The sequence below is a fragment of the Nerophis lumbriciformis genome, linkage group LG35 (genome assembly GCF_033978685.3).
Source record: "Nerophis lumbriciformis linkage group LG35, RoL_Nlum_v2.1, whole genome shotgun sequence".
In the NCBI taxonomy this organism is placed as follows: Eukaryota; Metazoa; Chordata; class Actinopteri; order Syngnathiformes; family Syngnathidae; genus Nerophis; species Nerophis lumbriciformis.
Genome location: NC_084582.2, coordinates 6,384,608 through 6,396,723, shown reverse-complemented (window position 1 = coordinate 6,396,723; position 12,116 = coordinate 6,384,608). Strand labels below are relative to the sequence as shown.

Below are 12,116 nucleotides of genomic sequence, written 5' to 3'. Positions count from 1 at the left end.
CTCCGCCGCTGGGGTATTCTTTCGTGAGGTATGGCATCAGGGGATAAGTTGGGTCACCCAAAAGAAAAACAGGGACCGGATCTTCATCCTCCAGCAGTTGTTTGGGACACGAGGGGAAGGTTCCATCTTTCAGCTGAAGATGGAGGGGGACCTTAAACGATGGTTTGGTGTGGCTGAAAAGGGGCTTAGGCTAAATAAATATTTGTTTAAGGGGTTAGACGACTTAGTGTAGACATGGCCTTAACCCCCAATTCCAACCCTTGATGCTGAGTTCCAATGCAGGTCACGTCATGTAAACATAGTGTTGTTGGCAGTTTTTGGATGTTTTTAAGAGGGTTTTATAGGAGGAAAAGACAAATCCCAAGACCAGCGGTGTTAGCTGGCTTGTACTAGCAGTTTTTCAATATTTAGAATGCACGGAAAAGCTACATATTTGTTTGTTCTTGTCTCGCATGTGAATGATGGGCAACAATCCCCCCAAAAAGTGCAGTTCCCCTTAAATACACATGTTGAGTCTTCCTAAGATGAATACTGTATGTAGCATAGCCATACAGGAAAAAAAATACTTTTACATTGAAAAATCACTGAAATGTGTCTTTTAGTCAGCATGCAATATAATTGTAAGGATGTGTATAAAGTGTGTAAGACTGTGTCAGTGTGAGAAAGTATATATAATAGATTTAGGTCGGAATAGAGTAGACAATAGACTCCACTTAGCTTTTGTGTTGATTACTTTTCACTGAGGTGATGGATAGGTGGGCTTCTAGGACAGTCCGAGGAGGGAATTCCACAGAGAGCATGAGCAAACATTACATCATAACATTCTGTTTTAAATCTTCATCGGTATGTACATATTTATTTTTCATCTCATCTTCCTTTTGCTTCTTTTACTTTACTCCGTGTGGCTTGTAAATTATTGCTTGTTCCCTCCTTTTTGTTTTTAGAGCACTTATTGTGTGTCACTTTTAATAACTTCCCCACTTCCTGTCAGGTGTTTCCCATATTTACTCGCCGGCCTCTTCACTGCGTGCACCTGTGCAATTAAGGTTCCTGCTTAGTTTAAAAAATAAAAAAAACACACATAGAGAACATATTCATCTAACAATTCAGCAAGCTGCATGAGATGTGCAAAATTTTAACAGCATAACTTAACACAACTACAATATTGCAGATACTGTTCAATTGAAAGTAGAACAAGGGTCGCTGTATGTACCTAATAAAGTGTCCATTGTGAGGTATGCTGGTAATTCTATGTTCTGGCTATAACGTGACCATATATGGACGTCTGTCTCCCGAAAGTTCCTGTCTAGTCTCCTTCAAAATAAAGCAAACATGAGACGGATTTATTGACTTTTCTCTGTATTGCAAAAGCTCTGGTTATAATTTATCACATATTTGATGTTTTTGGAGGATCATGTCACACTTCTTTTTTTTAACCCAAACCGTTCACACTTCATTCTAATGAGATCCAAAAAAATACAACAATATTGAATTTTGACTGACAATGTCAGAGATGCATTAATTCAACATAATAGTCATACTGTGGTTGTACTTTGCTGTGGCGTAGACTAAATCATGTATTTTTTTTAAATACATTCAATTATGAAAAAACTAGCATTTTCATGATGTTATAACGGCAGAATATGTCTAGAGAACCTATTTTTTCAGCACCATGAGAAAAATCTAAAATGTCATTTTTTGATCAATGCATACGTCAGTGCAAAGATGAGTGAGGAGACTCCAACAGGTGTGCTCCCTGGCAAATTTCAATTCAAAATACATTTAGATTGGACTTTAGATAAAACTGTTGAACAAATAAATTACAAGCATTTGAGTAAAAAAAAAAAATCCTGGATGACTTTATGACAATTACATTTGATTGGTGTACAATATATATATATATATATATATATATATATATATATATATATATATATATATATATATATATATATATATATATATATATATATATATATATATATATATATATATATAATATAAGTTATTTGAACTATGCAAGGGAGTAATTACTGTAATTAATCATGATTGATCCAAATTTAAAAGTGTGATTAATCTGATTAAAAATCAATTATATATATATATATATATATATATATATATGTACTGTATATATATATATATATATATATATATATATATATATATATATATATATATATATGTACTGTATATATATATATATATATATATATATATATATATATATATATATATATATATATATATATATATATATATATATATATATATATATATATATATATATGTATATATATATATATATATATTTTTTTTAAGGAAACTTTTTATATATATATATATATATATATATATATATATATATATATATATATATATATATATATATATATATATATATGTCTTAATAAGATTATCCAAAAAATAGTGCTCGATACCGTGGTAGAGCGCAATATATGTATGTGTGGGAAAAAAATCACAAGACTACTTCATCTCATCTCTTCAGATGAAGTAGTCTTGTGATTTTTTTCCCACACACATATATATATATATATATATATATATATATATATATATATATATATATATATATATATATATATATATATATATATATATATATATATATATATATATATATATATATATATATATATATATATATACATACATATATATATGCATGGCGTAGTGGGTAGAGCGGCCGTGCCGGAAACCTGAGGGTTGCAGGTTCACTCCCCGCCTCTTACCATCCAAATCACTGTCGTTGTGTCTTTGGGCAGGACACTTCACCCTTGCCCCCGGTGTCACTCACACTGATGAATGAATGATGAATGATAGGTTGTGGTTGGAGGGGCCGAAGGCGCAAAACTGGTAGCCACGCTTCCGTCAGTCTAACCCAGAGCAGCTGTGGCTACGAAAGTAGCTTACCACCACCTGGTGTGAATGAACGATGGGTTCTCACTTCTCTGTGAAGCGCTTCGAGTGTCTAGAAAAGCGCTATATAAATCTAATCCACTATTATCATTTTTATTATATATATATATATATATATATATATATATATATATATATATATATATATATATATATATATATATATACTGTATATATAGATAGATATATATATACTGTATATATAGATAGATATATATATGCTGCATATGCCACAACAGAAGAAAAAAAAAAAAAGAGATGGACACTTTTACGGAGCGGAGAAGGAACGCCTCGCCGGGGTCCGGGACCGAGGCCCCTTCCCCCGAGAGGGCCCCACCGGGAGCCGTAGCTGAGGCGATCCGCGAGAAGGGCCCGACGCACGTCCAGGGTCACCACCGCGCCCACCGCACCGACACCCCGCCTCGTCCGCCTTCGCCGCGGCCGGCGTCACGCGCAGCAGGTAAGCAGCATACCTGCCCGCCACCCCCGTGGCCGGGGGCTTGTAACAGGGGTCACTCCACGCGCTCCGCCCGCGCAGCTTACCTGCCCGCCACCCCTGTTGCCAGGGGCTCGTAACAGGGGTCACTCCGCGCGCAGTGCGCTCACGAAAGGGGTGGGGCTCACCCTGGTTGATATAGACAGCAGGACGGTGGCCATGGAAGTCGGAACCCGCTAAGGAGTGTGTAACAACCCACCTGCCGAATCAACTAGCCCTGAAAATGGATGGCGCTGGAGCATCGGGCCCATACCCGGCCGTCGCCGGCAGCGAGACGCGCTTGGAGGTGCGCTCAGCGCGGCTCCCATATGATTGCGCACTGGTGTGCGTCTGGGTCGTGACAGCGTGGCACGCGAATGTCTGTGCTGCATTGGATCAGTCTCCTTTCTTTAACAGGCAAAAGCTTTATAACCTCACTAATGCCTTGCATCGTCTATATTAGATATATAACAACGGGCGGGTGCGGGCGGGTGCGGTTCTGATCAAATGTTACATCGGGTGGATGGCGGATGGTTGACGACTTTCTGATGCGGTTGCGGATGAAATAATTGCCTATCCGCGCATCTCTAATATATATATATATATATATATGTAGATTGTCACTGAAGGCCTCAAAACTATGACACCTGTGAAGTGAAAACCCTTTCAAGTGACTACCTCTTGAAGCTCATCGAGAGAATGCCAAGAGTGTGCAAAACGGTAATCAGAGCAAAGGGTGGCTATTTTGAAATATGCATCCACAAAAATATTAAGTTGTAAGTTTCAACGACACTTACAGTGAGCATCTCTATCTTGGAATAGGTTCTGTTAATTAGATGGTAGAGAGTTTTGGGATGCCCTAAACATAATTTGAGCAGTTTTAAAGTTGATCACATCGTGCAGTTTGAGTTGCTTTAACTCCATGAATAGTGGATTTGAATGATGTCTGTAGTGAACATCACCATCACCACTTCAAGATGGCGGCCGAAATTCTCGCGTCACAGCAGCCAATGCTGCGTCTACTTATAAGATGTCTATGGAGATTCAAAATAATACCCGGCGCGCTTAACCGTGTAAAAAAAAATGTCCGAGGAGGGGGACCTTAAACCATACTTGCCAACCCTCCCGGATTTTCCGGGAGACTCCCGAAATTCAGCGCCTCTCCCGAAAACCACCCCCGGGACAAATTTTCTCCCGAAAATCTCCCGAAATTCAGGCGGAGCTGGAGGCCACGCCCCCTCCACGTGTCGACAGCCTGTTTTCACGCCCTCTTTCCCACAATATAAACAGCGTGCCTGCCCAATCACGTTATAACTGTAGAATGACCGAGGGCGAGTTCTTGGTTTCTTATGTGGGTTTATTGTTAGGCAGTTTCATTAACGTCCTCCCAGCGCGGCAACAACACACAGCAACAGCAGTCACGTTTTCGTCTACCATAAAGCAGTTTGTCTGCCGTAAACAGCAATGTCGTGACACTCTTAAACAGGACAATACTGCCATCTAGTGCATTTGATGAAAGCACTTTTGTGCGTGCCACACAGCAATGCATCATCAGAGAGGGTGTTCAGCATGGTTAGAAAAATAGTGACAGAGAATAGAACAAGGATGGACAATTCAACCCTTAACTCAACAATGAGTAGATGAGTGTTATGTGTGTGTATACGTGTAAATAAATGAACACTGAAATTCAAGTATTTATTTTATTTATATATATATATATATATATATATATATATATAAAATAAAAAAAATATTTATAGCTAGAATTCACTGAAAGTCACCACGCCCCCAAACACGCCCCCGCCCCCACCCCCCACCCTCAACTCCCGAAATCGGAGGTCTCAAGGTTGGCAAGTATGCCTTAAACGATAGTTTAGTGTGGCTGAAACGGGGCTTAGGCTAAATAATTATTCGTTTAAGTGGGGTTATCCGGCTTAGTGTAGACCAGGGGTCGGCAACCCAAAATGTTGAAAGAGCCATATTGGACCAAAAATACAAAAACAAATCTGCCTGGAGCCGCAAAAAATTAAAAGCCATATTACATACAGATAGTGTGTCATGAGATATAAATTGAATTAATATGACTTAAAGGAAACTAAATGAGCTCAAATATAGCTACAAATGAGGCATAATTATGCAATATGTACATATAGCTAGCCTAAATAGCATGTTAGCATCGATTAGCTCGCAGTCATGCACTGACCAAATATGTCTGATTAGCACTCCACACAAGTCAATAACATCAACAAAACTCACCTTTGTGGATTCATGCACAACGTTAAATGTTTGGTGGACAACATGAGACAGAAAAAGAAGTGGCGTAAAACACGTCCTAGAAAGTCGCAGAAAGATATACATGTAAACCAGGGGTGCTCATTACGTCGATCGCGAGCTACCGGTCGATCTCGGAGGGTGTGTCAGTCGATCACCAGCCAGGCATTAAAAAAATAGTCCTAAAAATGAGCGATCATAAATCTTCACTATGACGTCACTTTTGTCACTTGATTGACATTCACGGCACCCGAGGGTCTTCTGAGATGACGCTGGCTGCTGCCAGCTCATTAAAATTATCGACTGGAAGGCGAGAAACACTTTATTTCAACAGACTCTGGCGCCGTACCTGTCGTCAAAACTCCAAAGACCGACTGCACAGTTGCACAGTTGCGCTACCAAAATAAGAGTCTCAGAAAGCTGGCGTGCACAAGCTAGCAAGCTACGGAGTTTGCCGACAATGTATTTCTTGTAAAGTGTATACAAAGGAGTACGGAAGCTGGACAAATAAGATGCCAAAAACCAACCACTTCCATGTGGTATTGGACAGAAAGGAGGACTTTTTTTCTCCTCCATTCGAAAATGCGGATATTATCATCACCACTGTCAATGCAAGTCATCACAATCAGGTAATACACCAACTTATATTCTTGTCTTCATGAAAGAAAGGAATCTATATGTGTTAAACATGCTTGTATTATCTTGAAACACCTTTAACTTATTAACAATATTAACTATATGTGTTAAACATGCTTGTATTATCTTGAAACACCTTTAACTTGTTAACAATATTAACTATATGTGTTAAACATGCTTGTATTATCATTAAACACCTTTAACTTGTTAACAATATTAACTATATGTGTTAAACATGCTTGCATTATCTTTAAACACCTTTAACTTGTTAACAATATTAACTATATGTATTAAACATACTTGTATTATCATTAAACACCTTTAATTTTTTAACAATATTAACTATATGTGTTAAACATGCTTGTATTATCATTAAACACCTTTAACTTGTTAACAAAAACATATATTTCATAAATAAGTAAATCTAAATTATATATATGAATGAGGTAGATCCCCACGACTTGATCAATTGAAAAGTAGCTCGCCTGCAGAAAAAGTGTGAGCACCTCTGATGTAAACAAACTAAGGTGAGTTCAAGGACCGCCAAAATTAGTAGGACAAAACGGCGCTCGCCAAATACTCGAATCAGTGAAGCATGTTTAATATAAACAGTGTGCTTTATAACAATTAGGGAGGTTTGTGTCATGTTTGTCCTCCTACAGAAACCATATTAAAACAAAAAACATCTTTTTTTTCCCCTCAACTTTTTCCATTTTTTCATACATTTTTGAAAAAGCTCCAGAGAGCCACTAGGGCGGCGCTAAAGAGACATAGCCTCAGAAAAGTAGCGTCAGATGAAGTGACTGCTAATCCATAATAAAACAGTCATAGTCGTCACTACATTCTGTGATTATCTATTATAAGAAGGGTCACTCACTGGAAAAACAGACCGTCATTAACAACAGCCTGCATAGTTTACTTGCTTCACCGCGACTGGATGTCATCTGCAGAGACCTGTCAGGGACGTGTCGAGTGCGCGCGCACACAAGTCATCTGCCTTGAGAGAGCTCGAGCACAAGCGTAGCCTTCATTGGCGCCAACACGAGACTCTGCGCATCCGTCCACATTACGCACCCAGAGGGCTCTCATGGACTCCCCGGACCGGCACCCCCTGACACACGGGGACTCGGACGTCGTCTTCACCACTTCCGTCAACTTATGGCGTTAAAAAAACAAAACGCCGCTGCCCCAAAAGCACCGACGACGCAGCAGGAGCTTTCAGTTTCGCCCCGCCGGGAAGTTCCAAACTCCCTCCGGGTGAGTCCGGTTACGTGCTGTTTTCCCTCCACCCCGCCGGAACACGGACGAGCACTTCCACTATGGTCGCTGTGCCCTGAGGGGGAGATGGACTTGGAGGGAGAGGAGCTGAACGGCTCCGCTTGTATGCCCCGGAACGAGAGCGGCGGCGCCGGGCTGCCGCGCGCCTCCGCCGGACTGTCCACTGCGCTGGCCAGCGTGCTGATCTTCACCATCGTGGTCGACATCCTGGGCAACGTGCTCGTCATTCTGTCCGTGTACAGGAATAAAAAGCTCAGGAATGCAGGTGAGAGAGTGACAACACACCTTTTACAGTTGGAGTGGACAACAAACAAAAGAAGGCATCTAATCCTTTAGTGCATGGGTTAGGGAACCTATGGCTCTGGTGCCAGATGTGGCTCTTTTCATGACTGCATCTGGCTCTCAGATAAATCTTACCTGACATGGCTTAACACTAAGTTCTGCAGCTAACGATTATTTTTCTATTGATTAATCTATAGATTATTTTTTCGATTAATCGGTTAATCTATAGATTATTATTTTCGATTAATCTATAGATTATTTTTCCTTTTACCGATTATTTTTTTTATTTAAAATGTCCGTCTATCTGTGTTGGCCCTGCGATGAGGTGGCGACTTGTCCAGGGTGTACCCCGCCTTCCGCCCGATTGTAGCTGAGATAGGCTCCAGCACCCCCCGCGACCCCAAAGGGAATAAGCGGTAGGAAATGGATGGATGGATGAAAAAATAAATGTAGGCCAGTTTTTTTCAAAAGGCATGACAAAATATTCTGTAACAATGTAAATGTCACGACTAGGACTTTGGCTTGGTTTGTTCTCCCGAGGTGCAAGTGAATTGGACTGGTCATGGCGTGAAGGTAAATACATTTTTAAATAATAACACTCAAAAGAACAAATGGCGCGCTCAAGGCGGATGCGCAAACTTGACTAATGAAAACAAAAGACTTGCAGGGGGGCAAAAAACTAGGAACAACAAAAAAAACACTAACTGTGGCAATAATAAACAAACTTACTTGGCATGGACATGAAGTGCGCAGAGGTGGACAGAGTGTGACAGGGGGCATGAATGCGGGGATGTCGTCGGGACGAACAACAGAAAATGAATGAACTTAAATACTATGGACATGATTAGTGAAAGCAGGTGCGTGACTCAAAACGTGAAACAGGTGCGTGACGTGACAGGTGAAAACTAATGGTTGCTATGGTGACAAACAAGAGTGCACAATGAGTCCAAACGTGGAACAGGTGAAACTAATGGGTAATCATGCAAACAAGACAAGGGAGTGAAAAGCCAGAAACTAAACAAAACATGACTTAAAACAAAACATGATTACACAGACATGACAGTAAACATTTAAAGGGGAACATTATCACAATTTCAGAATGGTTAAAACCATTAAAAATCAGTTCCCAGTGGCTTATTATATTTTTCGAAGATTTTTTCAAAATTTTACCCATCACGCAATATCCCTAAAAATAGCTTCAAAGTGCCGGATTTTAACCACCCGTCCATTTTCCTGTGACGTCACATAGTGAAGCCAACACAAACAAACATGGCGGAAAGAACAGCAAGCTATAGCGACATTAGCTCGGATTCAGCCTCGGATTTCAGCGGCTTAAGCGATTCAACAGATTACGAATGTATTGAAACGGATGGTTGTAGTGTGGAGGCAGGTAGCGAAAACGAAATTGAAGAAGAAACTGAAGCTATTGAGCCATATCGGTTTGAACCGTATGCAAGCGAAACCGACGAAAACGACACGACAGCCAGCGACACGGGAGAAAGCGAGGACGAATTCGGCGATCGCCTTCTAACCAACGATTGGTATGTGTTTGTTTGGCATTAAAAGAAACTAACAACTATGAACTAGGTTTACAGCATATGAAATACATTTGGCAACAACATGCACTTTGAGAGTGCAGACAGCCCAATTTTCATCAATTAATATATTCTGCAGACATACCCTCATGTCAGCAGGCCAGGGAAGCTATGGTCGATATTCTTCTCTTGATCATCTTGGGACGGTGTGAGCCAAGACATCCAGGGGGGTTTAGCTCGCTCGTCTGCGGGAACAAACTCCGCCATTGCTTGCCGTGCTAGCGAGGTCCTTTGTCCCTGAATTGCTCACACACTCCGGTAGATTCAATGGGGGTCTGGCGGCAGATTTCTTTGACTTTATCGTTGGAAATGCATCTGCTTTGAGTGTCGCAGGATATCCACACATTCTTGCCATCTCTGTCGTAGCATAGCTTTCGTCGGTAAAGTGTGCGGAACAAACGTTCAATTTCTTGCCACTTTCGCATCTTTGGGCCACTGGTGCAACTTGAATCTGTCCCTGTTCCCCAGGGGAGACCGAAAGCAATGGATGTCGAGTGGGTCTGACATAATATTGTGAAAGTCCAGTCCATAGTGGATCTAACATAGTAGTGAAAGTCCAGTCCATAGTGGACATACTTGCCAACCCTCCCGGATTTTCCGGGAGACTCCCGAAATTCAGCGCCTCTCCCGAAAACCTCCCGGGACAAATTTTCTCCCGAAAATCTCCCGAAATTCAGGCGGACCTGAGTGACGTGTCGACAGCCTGTTTTCACGTCCGCTTTCCCACAATATAAACAGCGTGCCTGCCCAATGACGTTATTACTGTAGAATGATCGAGGGAGAGTTCTTGGTTTCTTATGTGGGTTTATTGTTAGGCAGTTTCATTAACGTCCTCCCAGCGCGGCAACAACACACAACAACAGCAGTCACGTTTTCGTCTACCGTAAAGCAGTTCGTCTGCCGTAAACAGCAATGTTGTGACACTCTTAAACAGGACAATACTGCCATCTACTGTACATATGTGACAATAACATGTAGGGCTTTTAGAGAGTGCAGTGCACAACTGCGCACACAACAAGGAGACGAAGCAGAATGCATCATCAGAGAGGGTGTTCTAGTTCTACTCAGTGGCCTAGTGGTTAGAGTGTCCGTCCTGAGATCGGTAGGTTGGGAGTTCAAATCCCGGCCGAGTCATACCAAAGACTATAAAAATGGGACCCATTACCTCCCTGCTTGGCACTCAGTATCAAGGGTTGGAATTGGGGGTTAAATCACCAAAATGATTCCCGGGCGCAGCCACCGCTGCTGCCCACTGCTCCCCTCACCTCCCAGGGGGTGATCAAGGGTGATGGGTCAAATGCAGAGAATAATTTCGCCACACCTAGTGTGTGTGTGACAATCATTGGTACTTTAACTTTAACTTTAACTTTCAGCATGGTTAGAAAAATAGTGACAGAGAATAGAACAAGGATGGACAATTCAACCCTTAACTCAACAATAAGTAGATGAGTGTTATGTGTGTGTATATGTGTAAATAAATGAACACTGAAATTCAAGTATCTCTCTTATTAATATATATATATATATATATATATATATATATATATATATATATATATATATATATATATATATATATATATATATATATATAATAAAATATATATATATATATATATATATATATATATATATATATATGTATATATATATATAGCTAGAATTCACTGAAAGTCAAGTATTTCTTATATATATATATATATATATATATATATATATATATATATATATATATATATATATGAAATACTTGACTTGGTGAATTCTAGCTGTAAATATATTCCTCCTCTCTTAACCACGCCCCCGCCTCAACCACGCACCCCCCCGCCTCCCCACCTCCCGAAATCGGAGGTCTCAAGGTTGGAAAGTATGATAGTGGATCTAACATAACAGTGAGAGTCCAGTCCATAGTGGGGCCAGCAGGAAACCATCCCGAGCGGAGACGGGTCAGCAGCGCAGAGATGTTCCCAGCCGATGCACATGCGAGCGGTCCACCCCGGGTCCCAACTCTGGACAGCCAGCACTTCATCCATGGCCACCGGACCTGTGCCCCCCCTCCACAAGGGAGAGCGGGGCAGAGGAGAAAAGAAAATAAACAGCAGATCAACTAGTCTAAAAAGGGGGTCTATTTAAAGGCTAGAGTATACAAATGAGTTTTAAGATGGGACTTAAATGCTTCTACTGAGGTAGCATCTCTAACTGTTACCGGGAGGGCATTCCATAGTACTGGAGCCCCAATAGAAAACGCTCTATAGCCCGCAGACTTTTTTTGGGCTCTGGGAATCACTAATAAGCCGGAGTTCTTTGAACGCAGATTTCTTGCCGGGACATATGGTACAATGCAATCGACAAGATAGGACGGAGCTAGACCGTGTAGTATTTTATACGTAAGTAGTAAAACCTTAAAGTCACATCTTAAGTGCACAGGAAGCCAGTGCAGGTGAGCCAGTATAGGCGTAATATGATCAAACTTTCTTGTTCTTGTCAAAAGTCTAGCAGCCGCATTTTGTACCAACTGTAATTTTTTTTTTAATGCTAGACATAGGGAGACCCGAAAATAATACGTTACAGTAGTCGAGACGAGACGTAACAAACGCATGAATAATGATCTCCGCGTCGCTAGTGGATAAAATAGAACG

General features: G+C 40.8%; 1 protein-coding gene across 1 annotated transcript in view; it reads left to right on the top strand.

Moving 5' to 3' along the window:
- The first annotated feature begins 7,447 nt into the window (after nt 1-7,447).
- The window catches only part of mtnr1c (melatonin receptor 1C), a 66,111-nt gene continuing 61,442 nt past the window's right edge, over nt 7,448-12,116 (top strand). Inside the window, exon 1 of the mRNA XM_061927532.2 lies at nt 7,448-7,865. Within this exon, the coding sequence (XP_061783516.2) occupies nt 7,481-7,865 (385 nt within the window). The 5' untranslated portion in view covers nt 7,448-7,480. The remainder of the gene's footprint in view (nt 7,866-12,116) is intronic.